At 43.0% G+C, this 23,041-nt stretch overlaps 1 protein-coding gene across 3 annotated transcripts in view; it reads left to right on the forward strand.

Annotated features, from left to right (window-relative positions):
* The first annotated feature begins 908 nt into the window (after positions 1-908).
* The window catches only part of LOC119241499 (general transcription factor II-I repeat domain-containing protein 2B), a 35,471-nt gene continuing 13,338 nt past the window's right edge, over positions 909-23,041 (forward strand). For 2 of the 3 annotated variants that reach the window (XM_037506801.2, XM_054693598.1), the window contains exons 1-8: positions 909-942; positions 5,733-5,836; positions 9,296-9,434; positions 15,577-15,696; positions 17,067-17,250; positions 17,415-17,443; positions 18,876-18,930; positions 19,276-19,319. In XM_037506801.2, the coding sequence (XP_037362698.1) occupies positions 5,738-5,836; positions 9,296-9,434; positions 15,577-15,696; positions 17,067-17,250; positions 17,415-17,443; positions 18,876-18,930; positions 19,276-19,319 (670 nt within the window). In that variant the 5' untranslated portion in view covers positions 909-942; positions 5,733-5,737. Of the gene's footprint in view, positions 943-1,406; positions 1,475-5,732; positions 5,837-9,295; positions 9,435-15,576; positions 15,697-17,066; positions 17,251-17,414; positions 17,444-18,875; positions 18,931-19,275; positions 19,320-23,041 lie in introns of those variants that run through there. The other variant, XM_054693597.1, reaches the window with a different exon arrangement.

A 23,041-nucleotide genomic window follows, 5' to 3' on the forward strand; every position in this document is an offset into this window, starting at 1 on the left:
CTGGCTTTATACCAACCTGGCTGCTTAACCCCACCCTCAGGTCCCAGCCACCTTCCCTTTGGTGGTGATGGGATTTGGAGTTCCCAGAGTCTTTGGCTTTGGCCTGGGGCGGGGGTGGAGTCCACAAAGCCTGTATGGAATTAGCTTTAGGACATCCTTTTCCCCCTAACAATTTCAGTAACTCTGCCTGTTCTGTTCCCCTCTCTCTCTCTGGTGAATCCTCTCTCACACGCACCCCCACCTCTGGCCTACACCCCAGTTCTTGTATGTACAAATCTTAAAAAAAAATTTAAGTGTCACTTAAATGATACTGTAATATTCGTCTATTTGCTGCATGCCACCAACCGAAGACAGCTCATGACTCTCTGGGGATGTCACTGACCCCATCAAAAGGTCAGGCCCGGCTGTTCCAGCAAGTAATCAGACGGCTTTAAGGGCGAGTCACCCACGGTCGCCAGTGCTGGCCTCGCTGCTCTAACGCTACAATTGCACTCACGCCAAACAATCACATCAAATATCAGCAAGGACGGGCGTCCACGTCCGGGGGCGGTGTCTGGGGCTGAGACAAGGCACGTGCCAGCCACTCATCAAAGGCTGGAGATGGATCTGCTGGTCCGGCCTCCCGCTGGACAGCCCGCAGCCTCCGAGCACACCCAGCGCGCGCCCGAACTGGATTCCACAGCACCGGAAACGGCGACTCCCACTTGGGGCGCTGCGGACACACGAGCCGAGGCAGCCCTCCAGGAAGCCAAAAAAAATTAAAAAAGGGAAAAGAAAGAAAGAAAAAGGAGGGATAGAGGAGCGCAGGGCCTCGGCCACCGCACCACGCCGCGCCCCGCCTCCTCGCCGCGCCGGCCGCCGCCCTCGGGCCCCGGCGGCTTCCCGGGGGCCCAGGCCTCAGCCCCGCGGCCCGCCGGGCGCTGCCCGCGGCGGGGACCTCAGGTGCGTACCCCGCCCCGCCGCAGCCGCCATTAAGAGCGGGGGCTTTTCCTGGAACTCGCTCCTCCCGCGGGCCTGGCGAAGGGAGTCCTGGGGAGGCCGCCCGTCCAGTGCGCGGCAGGCGACGCCCCTCGCCGCCCCGCGGGCCCCGACCCGCATTGCCCCGGGGCCGGGCCCCAGGAGTGGGGGTGGGGCGGGAAAGCCCTGCCGCTGGGGGCTACGGCTCACGCAGGGAACGCGCATCCCTCTCCCTCCTGATTGGCTGGGCGGGGCTGGCGGGGGCGGGGCTGTAGACTGGGCTCTCTCTTGGGTCCGGAGGCGTGAGGTCGCGCGCCTCCTGGCTTACGTGAGACGCACTCTCGGCGAGCGGAGGCACAGGATTGGCTAGTGAGGGGGCGGGGCTGCGGCTGTTGCCAGGTAACTGCACCCGCCTCCCTGCCCGGACGCCCGGACTCCGCCTCTCAGGTCGCGTGTTGCGGGAGGGTGCCCCGCGCGGGGGCTGTGTTGGGTTGGCTGGCAAGGGCCGCCTTCAGAGGTTAGTTTCTTCGCAGAAAATTAATGCAGAGACCAGAATAAGAGCTTTGGGCCAAGGCCTACAATCGGTCACAATTCCTGTGAAAAAGATTCTCAGGGCCTTGTAGTCTCCGCCTTGCCAACCCAAACTTTGTGTAATGACAGCTTTATTGAGATACGCCATAAAGTTCAGCCTTCGAACATGTATAATTGAGTTATTTTTAGTTTATTCCTGGAACTGTAGAATTATCGCCAGTGTCTGGTTCCACAAAATTGTCATCACCCAAAAAAAATCCCATACCCAATAGGCAGGAAGAATAAATATTTCTTCTCAGCCCAGCCCTTGACAATCGGCTTTCTGGTTCCCTCTGTGCTTTTCTGCACATTTTCTGTAGGTGGGGTCTTTTTTTTTTTTTTTTTTAGGACTTATTTATGCATACAAGAGCTGGGGTAGAGGCCAGAGATGGGGGGGGGTGAGAGGACTCATCAGAGACAGAGTGGGGAACAGCGCAGTCAGACGGACTGAAATACACTGCTGAAGGGAGCAGCGGACCAGACAGGAGAGGTCTGCCTCGCCATGTGGGTTGCTCCCTGGCCAGCCCAGGCTCAAACTCCTGTTGCAGAGGCTGCAATTGCTTCTTACTGCGGTGCTTAACCCCTTGCGCCACCAGGGAAGCCCTATAGGTGGGATCTTTCTAAGGAATCTTTTATGTCTGGCATCTTCCATTCCTGTTTATGGCTGAATAATCATTGTATGGATATAGCATATTTTCATTTTTCCATCCATCAATTGATGGATATTTACATGGTTTCCGCTTTTTCACTATTGTAAATAATGCTGCTCGGGTCTTTTGTGGGCATGTCTTCAACACTTGGGTATATACCAAGGAATTAAATTGTTAGACCATGTTTCATTTTTTTCTGGTAATTTTAAGTAAACATTTCTAGATAGAAGCTTGGAAGTAGGCAAATTAGATATTGCTCGCTGCTGCAATTGAAGAAGCATTTTTCCACCTTTTTCTCCCCCAAATGCAAGGAGGGCATTTGGTGCACACAGCGCTTGGACGTCACCTGTGTTAATCTGCAGTGGCAATTTAGAGAGCCTGCTTGTTAGTTCCTGAACCTGCTGCCCAGGGCTCTGGCTTTTGCCCAGTCACAGCCTTGACAGTCACACCCTCATTCTCAGGATGCTGACCTTGGAAGTAATTCTCACATGCTTCCACTTGTTCCTCCTGTCCAGCCCACACTGGACCATATGCTTTGGGACATTTCAAGGGTGTCTGACTTATTTTCCCTGTATTACATGCTATTCTGTCATGTCTATGCGGTGTCTCTCATTGGAGAGCACATGAGTTAGATTCATTCACCTTTATTTCTCCCAGCTCTCCCTCCCCGCTGTCGATGTTTCCACATAATGGGGCCTCAATGCATCTTTGTTGAATGGTGAATAGGTCACTTGGGTTTGCAGTTTTTATTTACTGTAGGCCTGGGCTGAGCTGTGGAGAAGGTGATACCCCAGAAACTTGTTAATTAAAATCAGGAGCTCATACCTGAAAAATTAACCCTTTGACACAATTTTAAAAATAATCCAGGCCTCTATTTCAAGATTTTAGAGATTTTCTAAGAGAAGTAGATTGTATTTCAACTTAGGAAAATCGTGAATATTAGCACAGTTTACACCAACTGATACCTGTTTTTAGTTGTACCTATTTTTTCCTGTTAAAAACCATGGTTTTTGGTCCTCCCTGGTGGCACAAGGGGTTAAACGTCAGCACTATGAAGCTATCTGCAACTACTGCAGCACCAGTTCGATCCCCAGCCAGGGAGGTGACCCACATGGCACAGCAGACCTCTCCTGACTCACCCGCTGCTCCCCTCAGCAATGTATTTCAGTCAGACTGCCTGTTCTGTTTCCCATTCTGTCTCTGGTGAATCCTCTCACCCCACTCCCTGCACTTCTGGCCTGTAACGCAGTTCTTGTATGCATAAACTTTTAAAAATATAAAAAAATAAAAACCATAGTTTTGACATCACAATCCTCTTAGGGATTTCTGTGATATCATGAACAGAAATGATGCATTTACCACTGGCACTAGCAGTTGTCAGTTAAGACTGTGTTTTAAAGAATGTCTTTGTTAAAATTTTCCGTATGAAAGAAATTGTGTGAAAGAGTAGATACAGTGGAGCAGTACCAAACATACACTCAGCTTAGGAGAGTTCAACCATGGTTGCCCTGCAAAAATGAAATGAAAAAAAAAAAAAAGAGCTATTTACATATCGTAGGCAATTTCTAACTGCAGTGTGTGAGAGCATCTGACTTAGGAGAAAGCATGCTTGGAGCCTGGCATATGCCCATAAATGGTCTCAGTCCTCTGGGACATCTCAGCACGAACATCTAACAGTGGGTGTAAGTCTAGTGATTAAAACTGTGATTAATGCTTCATGGCACCTAAACTACTTCATCAGATGAGTAATGGAAGAAAGAATAATCTGTGTCAACATTGCAAGGGAAACTGGGGGACTCAGTGAGAGGTCACAATGCTTCCCGTGCTTAGACCATCAAAGTGTGACATCAGATGGTCAGGGCACTACTATGTGGCTAGCCCAGTATGTGATGATATTGTAGAGACTGAAAGTATTAACATTCTGGCTGGAAGGCATGAATTCTGAAGACATATCCTCAGTGGTAAAATTCTAAGACGAAAGGCACCCCCAAACAACACCAAAGAGGGATAACTTTCTGATAGACAACTCAAAGCCAGCCCAGGGTGACTGACAGATTACAGAACTACTTTATCTGAAAAAATGTGCAGTGTGGGCCTCCCCGGTGGCGCAGAGGTTGAGCGCTGGGTTGCGAAGCTGCCTGCGGCCTCTGCAGTGCCGGTTCGATCCTCGGCTGCTCCCCCGCCACCGGAGGAGGGTCCCACATGGCGCGCAGACCTCTCCTGCCGCCCGCTGCTCCCCTCAGCAGTGTACTTCGGTCCTTCTGCCTGCTCCGCTCCCCGCTCTGGTGAATTCTCTCACCCTCCCGCGCTTCTGACTGTACCCAGTGCTTGTATCAATCAATAAATAAACAAATAAATAAAAATACATGCCTCTTTAAAAAAAAAAGTGCAGTGTTGGCATAGTGGCATTTGCTGATAAAGAGCTAGAAGATCCGTTAAACAAAGAAATCATGGACACAAAAATCCATGTCGTAATGATTTTTTTTTTCATGTCAGACAACCACTCTCACACAAGCATTTTATGATCCATTTTATAGCCACTTCGAGGAAGGGAGCACTATTAATAATCTCACCCTCAGGCAGGTGTGAACTAGGACTGTCCTGTCCAAGGATGTGTCACTCGGATCATGGGACCCTGTCCCTGTCAGGTCTCTATCCAGGCTCTGTGTGCTCTTCCGTTGCCTGTCCTCTCCTCCACTGTGGTCCCTGCCCCTGCTCGCACACCCCCATCCCTGCCCCAATCCCTCTGGTAACCATTATATTCTCTCTCTGTGTTCAAGATTTGTTCCTACTGTATTTTGCCTGTGTTTGTTTGTTTGTTTTGTTACTGTTACTTATATTCCACAGATGCATGAAACCATCTGATAATCTTTCACTTTTGACTTATTTCAACATAATCACCTCAATTTTCCATCCATTTTCTCCCAAATGCCACTATTTCACCTTTCTTCACAGCTGTGTGGTAATCCATCGAGTATATATTCCACAGTTTCTTTATCCTTTCGTCTCTTGAAGGGCACTTAGATTAGTTCTGTCACTTGGCAATTGTGGATCGTCCTTCTATGTACATAAACATAGATAAATCTTTTTGTATTACAGTTCTGAGTTCGGTGAAATTTAGAGTGAGCTTTTATGCAGAAGTCCTAGCAGGAAAGAAATGGGGATTTTTCTCTTCTCATCTTTTGCATGCAAACCCACTTCTCTCTTTTTCTGCTTATGTGAAACAGAATGTGATATGTGGTGCTGCTGTGCTGAAATTTGAGAAAATACCGTTGGATCCGTGAGGCACATTTCCTGGCCCCCTCATCTAGTGTTACTCCTGAAATTTATTTTAGAGGAGAAAATGTCTAGACTTAGTGGGATTTACTCCATATGAAAGTTTGCATTACTATAAGAAGATCTTGGGCAAATCATTTCATGTCTTTGTCAGTTTCAGCAACTCTAAAGGAAGGTTTGAACTTTGTCCTCTGTGAGGATCCTCATAGCTCTAATCCTGTGTTTGGAGGGACACTGTGGATTTCTGCCACTCATTTTCTCATTGCTTCTCTCACACAGGGATCATGGCCCAAGTAGCCGTTTCTACCCTGCCTGTCAAAAATGAGGAGTCTTCAGAGAGTAGGATGGTGGTGACGTTCCTCATGTCTGCCCTTGAGTCCATGGTGAGACAGCCTTACCGCTCTGTCAGGTGTCCTGCAGCTGGGTGACTGCTGAAATGGCTGCACTGAGAAACACTTCACTGACATGTTCATACTTGATTTCAGTTTGATGTCCTATTTGTTGAAGTGTATCCTTCATAGAGAATAATGGGTTTGTCATATAATTAAGATTTTCTCCCCTTATATTATGGATGTAATTATATGCATTTAAGCTTTCCAGATCTGTAAGTTTAATGATGGAATCTCTGTTACATTATTAAAGGTATTTTTTATTTCAATTCAAAGGTAAATCAATAATCCATTGTGGATCAGTTTACATCCATAATGTAAACTTTACCTTTTGTGTACATTTGATGAGAATTTTATATGCCCTCCAAGTACCTGATCACAAAATACTTGTTGATTAAAAGGGGAAATTAATAACTTTATAAAAGTGGAGAGACCTGACAGATGCCCCCCCAATCATGGATTGCAGCAGCAGCCACAAGCCAGGCTGACATCTCGCACCAGGAAAGAACATTTTATGAAATAAATGGACTAGGTTCACATAAATGTTGATACCATGAGGGGGCCTCCCTGGTGGTGCAGGGGTTAAAGTCTCAGCACTATCAAGCTGTTGCCAGCTACTGAAGCATGAGTTCAGTCCCTGCCAAGGAGCTGACCCACATGGCGCAGCAGACCTCTCCTATCTCACCCGTTGCTCCCCTCAGCAGTGTATTTCAGTAGATCCGCTTGTTCTGCTCCCCACTCTGTCTCTGGTGAATCCTCTTATCCCCCCACCTCTGGCCTACACCCCAGTTCTTGTATGCATAAATAAATCTTTAAAAAAATAAATGTTGATACCATGAAAGAAAAAGATTAGAGACTCAAGAGACAGGGCACACAGAAGGGGAGACATTGGATTGGATCCTGAACCAGAAAAAATAGATACAGATATTTCTTTTTTTTCTATAAAGAACATCATTGGGTCAATGGACAAAATATGAAAATACAAACAAGTGTGTGTGCACACACACGCCCAGACCCATCATATCTAAACTGAAAGCAAAGTGTACACCCGCAGTAAGCTGAGTAATGCCCCTCAGTCCATGTGCTCATTCCCAGAGGCTCTTATTTGCAAAAGGAGCCTTCTGGATGTGGCTAAATTAAGGAGTTTGAGATGGAGAGGTTATCCTGGACTATCTGAGAATAAATAATACTGTTTAAAAAAAACTGGGAACAGATTTTAATAGACAGCATCAGCATCTGTTTAAAGGGTACTTACCCCAGAACTGATCACACGTGCGTTCACTTGACATATGTTTGTGAAAGCGTCTCCTATGTCCAGGCTCTCCTCTGGTGTTGGGGCCCCAAAATTCAATAAGATAGATAAGGTCCCCTCATGTTTATTTGGGGAGACAGACAATAAAAGAAATTCTATGTGTATACGTTTGCGTCAATAAATATAATACATATCAGAAAAGCAGGGTCAGTTAGGGGAGAGAACAGATGGTTAGCTTAGGGTGTCTAGGGGAAATTCTCTGAGTATTTGCCTTTTGTACAAAAATCTCAAGGAAGTAAGGAAATGAGCTAGCCCAGTCAGTGTCTGGGAGCAGAGTGTTTAGGGCAGTGAGAACAGATTGTGCAAAGGCCCTGACGTGGGAACAAGTTTGGTATTTGCAAAGAAGTCAAGAAGTTCAGTAATACTAGAGCAGAGTGAGGAGAGAAACGGGTCAGAGGCAAAGTTCCAGAGACACGTAGCAACCAGATCACATTGTACAGAGCTCTGGACTTCTGTCCTCAGTCTGATGGAAGGTTTGGAGAGACCATCTATGAGTGTATATAGTATATAACATACAATTTACCAGCTAAATCATTTTTTAGGTATACAGTTTAGTGGTATTTAAGTATTTGGTTATTGTGCAACCATTACACCATCCACTTCTAGAAATTTTTTGTCTTCCTAAACATCTGCCCCCATTAAATAATTATTCCCCATTTGCTCCTGCCCATCCCCCTGGAAAATGAAGAGTTGGGTTATTTTATTTTAACAAAATTTTGTTTAGGAATACTTCTAAGGTTCACAAGAAAGTTGAAAAGATTGTACGGAGAGCTCCCGTATGCTCCTCACCCATAATCTACATAACTGTAACTTGAACATTTGTCAAAATGAAATAGATCAATATTGGTACATTTGACCAATTCCAGGCCATATTTGAATTTCACCAGTTTTTCTGCAAATCTTCTTCTTCTGTTCTGGGATCCACCTTATGACACCACACCGCATTAGTCATCACACCTCCGCTAGGGCCTCTGGTCTGTCAGTTCCTCAATCTGCTCTGGTTTTTCATGACCTTGACCTTGACCAGTCAGGTATTTTATAAAACTTCCTTCAGTTTGAGATTCTCTGATGTGTCCCTCCTGGTTAGACTGGAGTTATGGAGTCTTGGGAAGTCCACCAGGGTAAAATGTCCCTCTCATCACATCACATCAGGGGTGCATGATCAACATGACTTACCACGAGTGACATGTTGGTAAATTCATGTGTCAGCCTCGCTGGGCCACAGGATGCTCAGATGGCTGGTGAAATAATATTTCTGAGTGGGAAGAGATTAGCATTTGGATGGGTAGACCAGGTAAAGAAACGCTCACCAATGTGGGGGGTGGCCTTATCTACTCCATTGAGGGCTGGAATGGGACAGAGAGGTGGAGACAGGGTGAATTAGCTCGGGGTCTGACTGCACCCTCAGCACTCCCACTTCTCAGGCTTTCAAATCAGACTGGAGTCTGGACCCTTCATGTAGCACTTGGACCTTAGAACTGTATCATCAGCTTTCCTGGGCCCCCAGCTTCTGAATGGCAGATTGTGGGATTTCTCAACCTCCTTTATCACATAAGCCAATTTCTCATAATAAACCTCATAATTTACATCTACATATCTTCATAATAAACTTACAGATAGCTATGTGTGTGTGTGTATATATATATATATATATATATCATGATAAATTTATATGCACACACACACATCTATTCTGTTTACCAGAGAACCCTGTGGCAGACACTCCTGAAGTCCAGGAATGCGACTGAAAGTTCCAACTCTAATCACATGATTGGTTCCACTGGCAGCCATTCCCCCCCATCTCTAAGGTTCCGTTGTCACCTTATTAACAACCAAAGGCACTTATCACTGCTCTCTTAACTTAGGAAAGACCAAGGATTTCTGGAGCTCTGTGCCAGGAATGTCAGTGAAGATGAAAAGCAAATATATATTTCTTACTATGAATCACAATTTTATCACATTGGGTTAATAAAGATGTTTTTCTTTGCATTTTAAGGTGCTTGTGGTATTTGCCATATTCTTTTTCTTGATGATTTTTCTGAGTCTAAACAAACATCTGTCTTCTTAGGGCAGTATTTGTGGCTCCATAAAATCTGAATCTGTCCTTGTATATAATTCTTCCTTTTTTGTTTCCATTTCAGTGCAAAGAACTGGCCAAGTCCAAGGCAGAAGTGGCCTGCATTGCAATGTATGAAACAGACGTGTTTGTCGTTGGCACTGAGAAAGGATGTGCTTTTGTCAATTCCAGGACGGATTTGCAAAAGGATTTTGCAAAATACTGTAGGTGTTAATAATTTTTTTCCTTTGTATTCTTAATTCTTAAGATACTTGCATTTAAGATTTATGTACTACTTTCTTCTAATATAGCATAGGTACACTCTTAAAAATAGGCCCTTTGACTTGGCTTACCAATGAATAGCTACTTCACAATGAAGGGAAAATGGACTTTGTATTTTGTGCCGTGTCCTCTGCAGTTCTCTGGTTTATAGAATACATTTGAAGACTGTAGAATAAATTGTCTTTGATTCCTAAAATAATCCCACATGTAAAACCCTTTTATTTTACTCCTTCCCAAAGGAAAAGGAAAAACTCTTCCAGAGCTTATTAGGTACTATTTTCAGGTAGTACTTTACTCCTTTTCCCTTTTTCACTATTGGACTTGCAAAATCTACAATGTGCAGTACATGTTGCGAGTGGCCAAGAGCATCAGTGAGCATATTTGGCCATTCATGAGGGAAATTCCTCTAGGAGGTTTAAACCTTCACCTTGTACAGTGATTATCTCTGCTACTGCAGGTTATCTACCAAGTTTTGAGCTAGCACTTTGTAGTATTCCCCGCGAGTAGTATTCCCTGTGACTATAAAGGAAAAAAAAAAAAAAAAAAAAAAAAAGCCAGAAAGGCTTATCAGAAGGACTAATGTATCTACCACTCCATCCACCTATCTGCCTACCTATCCATATATCTATGTGTTGTCTAGAGATACACAGGCATCTCCTATAAGGTGTGTGTGTAAGAGGGTTTTAAAAACAAAATTTAGAAATTTAGAAATCTAATTGTCTTTATTAAATGATTCATGAATTGGGCAGCATCCCTCTAGACTTAATAACAAATGGGAGGGGATTTATAGACAGAACAAGGATGGGGCAGGCTATTAGGCAAAGAAAAGATTATTTCAGGTAAAGCCACCTTCCTTGGGGGAAGCCAGTGGGGTTGTAAGCGGATCACCTCGCTAGTTCTGATTAGGAAACTCCAGAGTAATTGGTTTCAGGTTACACTTTCTGGAGGCGTTGAGACTGAGGTAGGTATTAAGTCTGGGTGGGGATGACCTCAGCCAACGACTCCATTATGACCCTTTTTTTCTATTTCTAACAAGGAGTGCACAATAATTTACTTTGTGCCCCAGAACTTGCAATGGATTAATTTTGTTTACTTATCTTTCCCATGTGCCAACTTTTAGCTTTATTGATTTTCTCTCTTGTTTGTGTATTTTCTTGCATTTGTTTCTTTTTTATTTTCTTATAATTTTTTTGATTTAATTGCATTTCTAGCTTCTTGATTTGGTAACTTACATCATTATTTTTAGTATAAATTTAAAGTTATAGGTTTCCCTTTAGGTTCTGCTTTAATTGTATCCCAGAGACTTTGATATTTTGTTTTCATTATCATTTAGTTCAAAATACTTTCTAACACCCCTAATATTTCTCTTTTGGACTCCTCCTTACTTAGACACATGTTGCTTTATATCCTAATACTGGCGATATTTTTGGTTATTGCTTTTGAATTAAATGCCATTGTAGTCCAAAAGAATGATTTAAATGCTTTTGCATTTGTCAAGTCCTAATGTATGACTTCACACATAATTTATGTTGGTCAATATTCTATATGCTCTAGAAAAGAATTTTGGATTCTGCAGTTAATAAACCAATTAGGTCAAGTTGTTAAATAATGGTATTTAATTCATCTATAGTCATGTTATTTCTAATTTTTTGCATACTTATTGTGTCAATTACTGACAGAAGTACATTTAAATCTACAAATATATTGTGTATTTGTTCCTCCTTATGGTTTCTACTTTTTGCTGCACCTATGTTGAAGTCAGGAATCTGAGTGTTATTAGAAACATACACATTTATATTATCATGTCTCCCTATTGAACTGACCCTTTTTTCCTCATAAAATGTTCCTCTTTGTTTTCATGTATACTCTAAATCTTATAGTCTACTTTGTCTTGTATTAAAGTGGACACACCACATTTCTTTCTTGTGATTACTATTTGCATGATATATTTTTTTTTCATTCATTTACTTTCAGCTTTCTGTACTTTTATATTTAAACAGTGTCTTGTAAATGATACGGTTAGGTCCTTTTTTTAAAAAAAGTCTATATGAAAGTATCTGACTTTTACTCAGATCATTTTGTCTATTTCCTTTCAATGTAATTATTTATTGGCTTAGGCTTCTAGCTTGCAGTTTCTTTTCTACTGATATCTGTCTCACATATTCATTCTTCCTCTGTGCCTACTTTCCTCTGTTGTTTAATACTGAGCTATTTCTTACATTTTATCTCCTCTGCTGACTTTTTGGCTCTTCTATTTTTTTTTTAAAGATTTATTTATACACACAAGAACTGGGGTACAGACCAGAGGTGTGGGGGGGGGTGAGAGGATTCACCAGAGACAGAGTGGGGTGCAGAACAGGTAGATCTACTGAAACACACTGCTGCAGGGAGCAGCAGGCAAGACAGAAGAGGTCTGCATCGCCATGTGGGTAGCTCCCTGGCCGGCCAGGGATCGAACTTGCGCTGCAAAGGCTGCGGACAGCCTCGCAGGCTGCGTCTTAACCCCTTGCACCACCAGGGAGGCCCCCAGCTCTTTGATTTTTATAAGTTGTTCTTCAGATTACATACAATATGCCTTCCTGTCACAGTGAATCTAAAATTAATGTCTTAATTCTATATCTATAATGTAAGAACATTAATTATAATTCTGTATACTTCCCTCTAGCTGTAATATGTTATAATACTAAAGTACCTTATTATTGCTTTAAGCAATTTCTTTCCAAAAATTTTAAGTCCTTTATATTTACCTATATGTACCATTTCTAATGCTCTTTATTCCTTCTAGTCAATCTTCATTTCCATCTGGGATTATTTTCTTTCAGTCTGAAGAACATTAATATTTCTTTTGGTGTGGGTCTGATGGTAACACATTCTCTCAGCTTCTATTTATCAGAAAATGTCTTTACTTTGCCTTCATTTTTGAAAAAAATTGTAGCTAAAAAAATCCCGTAACATAAAATTTACCTTGTAGGTTCATGTTGTGAAACAGATCTCCAGCCCCTAATAACAACCATTCTACTTTCTGCTTCTATGAATTTGACTACTTTAGATACCTATATATGTGGAAATACATATTTGTATGTACAGTTGTAGATACAACGTTTGTGACTGGTTTCTTTCACTTAGCATATGATTTTCTCAAGGTTATCCATGTCATAGCCTGCTGCAGAATGTCCTTTTTTTAAAGCTGAATGATATTCCATATGTATATATCACATTTTATCTATTCATCTATTGATGGACATTTGGATTGCGTCTACATTTTGGCTTTTGTGAGTAGTACTGCTATAAACATGTGTATGAAAATACCTCTGAGACTGTGCTTTCAATTTGGGGGGATATGTATCCAGAAGTGAGGTTGCTGGATGATAAGGTAATTCTATTTTTAAATTTTTTTTTAAAGATTTATTTATTTATACAAGCACTGGGTACAGTCAGAAGCACGGGAGGGTGAGAGAATTCACCCGAGCCAGAGCTGGGAACAGAACAGGCAGACTGACAAAATACACTGCTGAGGGGAGCAGTGGGCGGCAGGAGAGGTCTGCACGCCATGTGGGACCCTCGCTGGCGGCCGGGGATCAAATTGGCGCTGCAGAGGCTGCGGGCAGCTTTGCAGCCCAGCGCTCAATCGCTGCACCACCGGGGAGGCCCCTATTTTTAAATTTTTGAGGAATCTGTATGTTGCACCATTTTACATTCCCACTAACGATGCCCAAGGGTTCCATTTTCTCCACATCACTTACTATTAATGCTTATTATTTTCTACTTGTTTGATTGTAGCCATCCTAATGGGTATGAGATTATATCTCATTGTAGTTTACATTTGCATTTCTCTGACTATTAGTGTTGTTGAACCTCTTCATATGCTGGTTGGCCAGTTTTATATCATCGTTGGAGAAATGTTTATCCAAGTCCTTTGCCCATTTTTAAATTGAATCCTTTAATTTTCTGTTCTTAAGTTATAGGAGTTTTTTCTATATTCTGGATATTAACCCCTTATCAAACACATGATTCAAAGTTATAACATGATTTGCCAGGTCTCCCTGGTGTCGCAGGGGTTAAAGTCTCATCACTATCAAGCTATTGCCAGCCACTGCAACAGGCACAGCACAAGTTCCATCCCCCAATGGCACTGCAGACCTCTCTTGTCTCACCCGCTGCTCCCCTCAGCAGTGTATTTCAGTAGATCTGCCTGTTCTGCTGTCCAGTCTGTCTCTGGTAAACCTTTCATGCCCACCCCTACCTCTAGCCTATACCCCAGTTCTTGTATGCATAAATAAATAAAAATAAATCTTTATAAAAAACCCACAAACATATGATTTGCCAAAATACAGTAGATTGCCTTTTAACTGTTGATCATGACTTTCCATACCCAGAAGTTTTTAAAGTTGTTTTGATTCCATTTGTCTATTTTTGCTTTTGTTGCTTTTGCTTCTTGGTGTAATATCCAAGAAATCACTGCTATGTTTGATGTGATGATGAAGCTTCTGCCCTGTTTTTTTTATTTTCTCCTTAGGATTTTTATAGTTTGAGGTCTTATGTTTAGGTCTTGAATCCATTCTGAGTTAATTTTTGTATGTGGTGTAAGATAAAGATCCAACTTACTTTTTCCACATGGATATCCAGTTTTTCTGTCATCATTACTTGAAGAAACTGCCCCTTCTTGGTTTAACAAGGGCTTGGGTGCTTTAGCTTTTCAGCTGGTCTGCAGAGCTCTCACAGAGGTATCCTAGTCTGTGCAGTGTTAGTTCAGAGTATCTGTGGGGGAAGGAATGCCTATTGCTTCTTCCTCTCCCATCTTGCTTACATCACTCTCATGCTTTGTTTTTGAAGAATATTTGTACTTGATACAGAATTCTAGCTTGACAATTTTTTTCCTGTAGTACTTTAAAATTTTCATTCCATTACCTTCTGGCATCTACTATTTTAGATACAAAATCAGGTTAGAATTTTTTTACCTCTTCTTTCTTTCCAGTTTTATTGAGAAATAATTGACATACCTCATTGTTTAATTTAAGGCATACAGAATAATGGTTTGATTTATATATGTTGCAAAATGATTACCACAATAGGCTCAGCTAACATCTATCATCTTATGTAGATACAATTAAGAGAAAAGCAAGAAGAAAGGAAGAAAGAAGAATTCTTATTTTTGTTCCTTTGAAGGTAATGTATCTCTTTCCCTAGCTCTGTTTAATATTAAGTTTTCCATACTTGGTCATAATTTGCCTATTTGTGGTTTTCTTTGTTTTCACTCTGCTTGGTCTATGGAGTTGAATCTGCAGGTTGATATCTTCATCAATATCGGACATTTTTGGCCATTATCTCTTCTCTCTTCAAATATATTCTGATCCATCCTCTTCTTCATTTATACATATAGAAGAAAGTTTAGATAGTACCAACAGACATTAAAGCTCTGTTCTTTTTTTTTTTAATGCTTTTTTCTATTTGAGCTTCAGATGAAATAATTTCTATTGACCTTTTCTTAGGGTCACTGATTATTTCTTCTGCTGCATCCAGTGTACTGTTAATTCTATCCTGTGAAGTTTTCATTTCCAGTGATTTTTCATTTCTAGAATTGCAGGTTAGTCTCTTCCCTTGGTCTCTGTCTCATCCCTGCAGTGGGGACTGCTTCAGCTTCCGGACACTTGTATCATCTTTAGAGTTCCCTTCACCCCTTACACTACATTCCATGTTATTAGTTGTGATTCTTTTCCTTTTCCTTAAACCTTCCCTGTGCGGTTCTTTCCTTGGCAGCTGGTTGGGGCACTGGACCTGAATGTGATCAGTGGTGATGGTCTCTGGACAAAGGCTGTTACTTTTACACTGCACAGCAAATAACATCTGTTACAAAAATACTTTCCTTCCTATTACTAATATTTCCTATGAAAAGAATTATTTATAGTTCTTTAACAATAAATACATTTCAGGGATGATCATCGTTTTACCATCATGAGTACCCTGTCCTTTGTGTATTAAAAGATCTTGTCTTGTGTTTATTTCTCTTTTCAACGCCAGCAACTCAGCCACTGAGAAAGTATGTCCATGCTCAAATGCTGACTTTGCGCCATCATTTGTTTGCAGGTCTTGCCAAAGAGCTGCCTGAGGGGGAACCCTTGTGCCCTGCAAATGGGATGCAGATCCCTGCAGGAGAAACAGAAATACTCAGAAAAGCCGTGGGGGACTATTTCTGCTTGTGTTATGGTAAAGTTCACTTGAAGCATTCATTCTCTGGATAGTACACTACCAAGTAGGTCGGTGTTACAGATCACGTTATTGACATGACTTAGAATGTCCCTAATATTTTAAAATCCACATACTCATCCAGCATGAGACTTTAGCCCCTTAGGGCTGGCCAGCCAGTGCAGAGAGAAGGACACAGCCCAGAGGGCGCTATTGGGCAAGCTGATGTCATAACTTCCACAGGCATATTAGCCTGACCTGTGCTGTGTAGTAAGAGGACAGTTAAGCTTGGGGTGGGGCTCTCAGCTTCTCCTGACAGCAGCCTGAGTAACCTCAGGATGCTCTCTGCAGACCTGGGTACACCCATTTGGGCAATCTTCAAGAAAATGGGGAAAAAAAAGGCCAATTTCTTTTTCTGTGTGAAGATTAAATGAAAACATTTTATAAGTTTTTTTTCTTTTGCCTTTGTTTAGTTGGAAATTTTATTCACTTGCAATATAGAGGGACAGGATGCTCTGTGTTTTTAATACATCAAACCAGATGTCACCAGCTGTGTTTACAACATGATATGAAACTGATTGGCAGGGGTTTTTTTATGCTCACACTAAAAAAAATGAGTAAGACCAAGTCTTTAAAAAAAAATGAAGCTCTTTCAATAGCTCAAATACCTTATAGAATCACACTATTATTACATGAATCCAGCAGATTAGGAGATTCTCCAGGGCACAGTTCTGGGGAAAATGAAACCTTTTCACGTTCATCCCCCAAAGAGTTGAGACTCCTTAATAGACTACTCACAATCATAATTGGCCGTATTATCTGGGTCTTGATTTTGTTGAACGACCCAAGGGGGACCCTTGGCTGGTCCTCTGCTGATGTGGATGTGTGGTCCAGGTTAGAAGCTCCCCTTTGCCTGCAGGCTGCACTGTTAACCCTTCACTCCTTCCTTTCCTGAACTCTAAACCAGTGCCTCTGGTTAACCTGGCGCTGACCAGATCAGAATCCCATCCCCTTTTTATCCTAAATTTTAACCAGCTAGTTAGCTAGTCTGCTATTTAGCCAGCTAGATATTTAGCTAGCTAACTAGTTTGTCTGCTACTAACTAGTTATCCAGCCAGTTAACTAGTCACATGGATAATGAGTCAGTCAGCCTGCTAAGTGGTTAACTAGTCAACTAATCAGTTAACTGGTTAGTCAACTAGTCAGTTGGCTGGTTATCTAGTTAGTCTGCTAGCTAGTTAACTCATCAGCTTGTCCGTCAGCTACTCTCGAAAAGATTTCTGTCATTGTCAACACACTTCATCATCAGAGAAACCCTCCAGAGCCTGTGGGGCACCAGGCTGCCTGGACACATGCTCTAATGCAAATGAAATATCTTGCCTCTCTGCCAGGTAAAGCCTTAGGAACTGGGGCAGTGGTGCCTGTTCCATATGAGAAGATGCTGAGAGACCAGGCGGCTGTGGTGGTGCAGGGGCTTCCAGAAGGAGTTGCCTTTCAGCACCCTGAGAACTATGATCTTGCAACCCTAAAATGGATTTTGGAGAACAAAGCAGGGATTTCATTTATCATAAACAGGTGACAGGCTCTCTCTCATCATAACAGCAAATTAATTTGGAGATAAACTTATGGCTTCTTTTCAGTTTGTTAATTATGTCATTACATTTTAAAGTGGTTATTCAGATTTTTGCTCTGTCATTCTTGTGTGTTCACAATGGGTAATAGTATCGGTTTTCTTGCAGACCTTTCCTAGGTCCAGCGAGTCCTATAGGTAAGTGACAGCATCTCATACTTGGTGACTGGCCTTGGCTGCTAAACCAGTTCTGCTTTTCTTAAATGCCAGTTTGGCACATTCTCAAGTTTGTTTATTCTTTGCCCTCTCCCCATTGAGGTGGCAACCCCTGACATTCCAGGGTGGGGGGTTGTGATATAGAAAGTATGTGACTCAGGGAGGATACATGGAGCTGAGACACAGCCCTCCTCCCAGCTCACATGCCAGCGAGCTTCTGTGTCCAGACCTTCACAGAAGGCAGTAGACCTGCCTTATCCTAGTGTATAAGAGCTTGAGGATTTTGGGGGACACTTCATGGTCCTGGACCACCAACCCCACGCCTGGCTTTGTTAGGTTTGGAAATGGATCTGAGCAGCCATTTCATGCTTCTGAGACTCATGGTTCAGGAAAAGGAATGAGCCCATTCAGCAGAGGGTGAGGGGTAACCCATGGTGCCCTCAGGCTGGCTGGAGGAAAGCCCCTTGAGTCCCTGGGAGGAGATTAGAAGTGTGTGACAGTGCACTTCCTGGAGAAGCTGGCCCTCAGGATAAGTAAGGACTGCACTAGTGGGTTCTTCCAGAAAGCCCACCAGGTGGTCTGGCAGGAAGCTTTTTGGAAAGGAGTTTGAGTCCATATCTGAGAACCCAGGACACCCCATAATCTCCTTAACATAATGGATAAAAAGGAAAAACAAAAAAAAAGGAACTTCACCAGAGCGATTAGAGACCACCTATGCCCACTTCTTATTTTCTCAGATTCTTGCTCTGGAACATAGTTCCAGAGCCGTAGCCATTCATGAAAGACCAGGTCCGAAGAGGGTGTTATGCTGAGACTACAGCGGTAGAGAAACAAGATGGGATAGGCAGGTGTGCTGGGCGGGGCTTGCACAGGTCACAGGGTTCACTCCCAGGTGACATGTTCTGAACATGGACTGCCCCAAAGCAAAGTCTATTTCTGGAGCAGTTGTGAGTTCCTGGAGTCTCACATTAAAGTGTGGGATGGGGAGGAGCAGCTGGAGGATTAGTGGTGGGGAATGACTGGCTGATAGTTGTGCCAGGTGGCTTTTATTTTCATTATAGAATAGCAATGATCATGTTGACACTGATCGCTGATGCCTTGCAGGCACTGTTCTAAGCACTTTGCATATATTAGTGAATCCTCACCCAATTACCATTTTCAGATGAGGATACTGAAACACAGGGAGTTTTACTAACTTGTTCGAGGTGGCTCAGGCCCCAGTCTGCTCCTTGGCCCCATTCTGTCCACACAGATGGCCCAGAATACTGGGCCTGATATGGGTTGGGGTCCCCCATGCTAACCTGTGATGACCTGAGTTCTGTTCTCTTTGTATCTTTCACTTTATCTGCCTTCACTGTTTTCATATTTCAAGGTATGGAAAGGCACTAATGTGTGTCTTCTTACTCCTGCACAGGTGGACCTGGCATGGTAAAAGGTGCTGAAGGCTCAGTAACATCACCCAGTGAAAGGTAAGGGATAAACAAGAAAATCCATATCTAACTCCAAAGTGTTAGATTTTAGACTGGAAAGGTGTCTGTGTAGCACGTGTGATGTGTACTGTAAAGGATTAATTTACTACTCTTCTTTATTTTGTTATATATTCTTATGCAAAAGGATGGTTGGGATTATAAGACTATAGTCCACTGACACCCTTAATTATTACAAAAGTCAATGTTAAAACTGAGTCCCTTTTGCATTCAGATTGAAGGCAAGAGGTATGCACAGGGACCCAAGGCGTTTGAATCCAGTTGTCCAAATGCCTGTGGTAGGTTTTCGCCTTGCTGGCCTTGACCAGGGTTCCCTTCTCCTTTCAGTGGTGGCCCCATCAGTGTGAAAACTGAACCCATGGAAGATTCTGGTATGTACACTGATACTTTTAGAATCAACTATTTAGCATGTTTAACTCCTTTCTTTTTTTTACTAAAATAAAAGGTGGGACTCTTAGTAACCTAGGAAGGGAAGGAAACTTCTGAAACTTGAAAAAAAAATCTATGCAAACTCCACAGTTAGGGCCTCCCTGGTGGCACAGGGGTTAAAGTCTCAGCGTTATGAAGCCATCACCAGCTACTGCAGCATGAGTTTGATCCCCGGCCAGGGAACTCACCCACCAGGCACAGCAGACCTCTCCTGTTTCACCTGCTGCTCCCCTTAGCAGTGTATTTCAGTCAATCTGCCTGAACAGATTGACTCCATTTGGATAACTCTGTCTCTGGTAAATCCTCTCACCCACCCCACACCTCTGGCTAACATCCCAGCTCTTGTATGCACAAATAAATAAATCTAAAAACAACTCCACAGTTAATTTCGTACTCAATGGTGAAAAACTAGAAGGTTTCTTAGATCAGGAGGAAGTCAAGGATGCTCCCTCTAACATTCCCTTTTAACACTGTGCCGAGTGTCCTAGCTAATGCAATAAGACAAGGAAACAAAAGATACACAGGTTTAAAATGACAAAATAAAACTTAGCACATAAGATTTTCTGTATAAAAAAAAAAAGAAAAAGAACCACCAACAACAAAAACTAGGGACAAGGACACTAACCTCAACTGGGGTCTTACTTGTAGAATGTTTTATGCAAATATTAGAAGAGAGCCTTCTAGGGACCTCCCTGGTGGCACAGGGGTTAAAGACACAGCGCTATCAAGCTGTTGTCACCCACTGCAGCATTAGTTCGATCTCTGGCCAGGGGGCTTTCCCACATGGCGCAGCCGACCTCTCCTGTCTTGCCCACTGCTCACCTTAATGTGTTTCAGTGAGTCTGTCTGTTCTGCTCCCCACTCTGTCTCTGGTGGATCCTCTCACCCCCCGCATATCTGGCCTGTGCCCCAGATCTTGTATGCATAAATAAATAAATCTTTTTTTGTTGTTAATAAATAAATCTTTAAAAAAAAAACAAAACACAGTAAGTGGGTTCATTACCCATTCTAACTAGCATTCCCTTCGTCTCACTTGTTGATTTCACTTCAAAACAATATTTGCATTTCCACATAAAATCAATCTAGTTAATAAATTTAGTTGTATTTAATAATTCTCATCCCCCACACCTTTGGCCTGTACCCCAGTTCTTGTATGCATAAATAAATCTTTAAAAAAAATAGAAACACGAAATCGCCAGTTCAAAAGTTAAAATTTGAGATAATGCAAAAGAAAAGCAATATTCAATATGAAGGAAAGGTATAACATGAAGGAAAATAGAGACTTTAGCCAAGTAAACTAGAAAGCAGATGCCAAGATGGCTAAGGCTTTCAGGGTATGGTTTGCACTCAGCTGCCTCCCAGCTCCTGGGGGCCCCTCCTTTCTCACACCCAATGGTCCTCCCACCACAACTGTGGATGCTCACGTCACCCCTATCCACATGTGAACACGTGCATAGAAGCACCACCTTACATCACAGAGTCTGAGAGATAATGGTGCTTGTCCACTTTAGCCGCTCTAAGTAAATCCAACACCAGTCAATGAAATGAATCATGTATTTCAGCTGAACAGATTTCAGCTGTGGAGTCTTCCTCTCACACACGACAAGCCTTACATGTTTCCTCTTACCTTTGGATGCTTTTCAAAGCTCAGGAATGTTCTGTGTCTCAGATGGTCACCGGAGATTTAAAGCCCCCAGCCACAGTCAGTCTCCTCTTAGATGCTGGGAAGACTAACGCTGTGGAAGGGGAGTGTTGCGGCAGGATGAGCACCGAGCAGGATCTCTGTGACCTGAGCAGATGCATGAAGGAGTCCTGGAACCCTCGGTGGCTTTTTCAGGCTTTTACTGGGTTTACCAGGTACACAGTAGGCAGTGGGGCTGGGAGGCCTCCCAGCCCCTGCAAATCTTTACTTTTCTGGGCTCTCTGGCTTTCTCTTATGGCCTCTGCTTCTCTGCTGGTTCCCTTCTTGTGATTCTGCTCTGGTCTACTGTTCCTTTGGTGTCCTGGCCTTATAGGCCCAGTTTCTTGGCTCAGGTGCACCCACCTACGCATGCCCACACCCTACTCCAGGTGCCCGCCATCAGGCATGCATTTAATCTAATGGCGGGAGGGCAGAAAAACCTGATAACTTTTTCCTTACCCTATAGGGTGGGAGTGCTTGGCTTCCCCCAGGGCCCTTTGGGGGTCCACAGCCCCTGTCTCCCTTCTCCCAGCTGTTGGGCCACATGAGCTTCTCCCACCTTAAGACAGGCCTCTTTTGTTAAGACTTTGGAGATGTGGTTTATTTGAACAAAAATAAGCTTCCTATTAGTGGGACTTTGTACTGTGGGTTTCATGATGCAATATGAACCACAGCCAGCTGCCCGCAGACTTCAGCAAGCCGGCCCTCAGTCACTGCTGCGCACGCTGTCTGCGCAGAGTGGCTGCACAGAGCAGGCACAGAAATGGTTCTCAGATGTCTCTCTGTCCCTCCCACCTCCCACCTCCCACCTCTGCCTCGCCCTTCTTCCCTCGCTCATTAGGAGGAAAGGCTGAAGTAAATCTGTGTCCAAAACAGTATTACATTTCTGCATTGTCAAATCTGGTTCCCGCTGCCTGGATTAAAAACAATTTTTCCTTGACAGTCCAGCTATCACACGTTTATCAAATGCTTCCGTTAGAGTCTTTAGTTCCTAGTTAACTTGGAACTTGTGCGTTAATTAAAACTTCATTATACAATATTACAAAAGTTAGACAGTTAAAATTTTTACAAATTCAGGCACGTAGTAAGTGATAATGAATTTCCTCTTCAGCCTTCACTCTCCCCTTTCAAACTCCTCCATCCCCTACCCTAAGCTCCTGCACATCTCAAATTCCACCCCCACTTTGGGACCCTCAATTCCTAACCCATTAGTGAAAATCCTTTCAGATTACCTACAAATAAACACAATGGAAGCATTTTTCCTTCTCTAGGCATAAGTAGGCTTCTACTTGCCAACTTTCCTTTAATCTTCCCATGAGATTACCTTTTTGTCCCATTTCTGAGCAATCTCCTCAACTTCATCTACCACTTCATCTGTGACTATTCTGTGCCTTGGTTTTCTAACAAATTTTTCTTTTTGCTAATCCTGTTGTTTACTATCTAGTCTCATTATCCTTGTACCAACTGCTGGTAAACATTTTCAGAAGACCCCCTCAAAACTTATAAATCAATGTCAACAGTGAGTCCTAGGCTTTTGATTTTTTTTTTATTTTTATATTCCCCATACAATTGCAACCCCCTTATTTTGACCCCAAATCCTCCTTTCCCCATCCCCCCTCCCTGCGCCCGCATAGTGTGTCTCTGGTTCATAGTTGTTTGTTGATTTTGAGTTTTTTCTTTCTTACAGCTATTCTTTTTCCTGGTCCCTTTGATGTTATTTTTTTTAAAGGTTTATTTATTTATGCATACAAGAGCTGGGGTACAGGCCAGAGATGCGGGGGGTGAGAGGATTCACCAGAGACACAGTGGGGAACAGAACAGGCAGACTAACCGAGGTACACTGCTGAGGGGAGCAGCGGGCAAGCCAGGAGAGGTTTGCTGAGCCATGTGGGTAGCTCCCTAGCGGGCTGGGGTTCGAACTCATGCTGCAGAGGCTGCGGATTGCTTCATAGTGTGGTGCTTAACCCCTTGTGCCACCGGGGA

This window comes from Talpa occidentalis, unplaced genomic scaffold (genome assembly GCF_014898055.3).
Source record: "Talpa occidentalis isolate TD23 unplaced genomic scaffold, MPIMG_talOcc4v2.1 talOcc4.12, whole genome shotgun sequence".
NCBI lineage: Eukaryota > Metazoa > Chordata > Mammalia > Eulipotyphla > Talpidae > Talpa > Talpa occidentalis.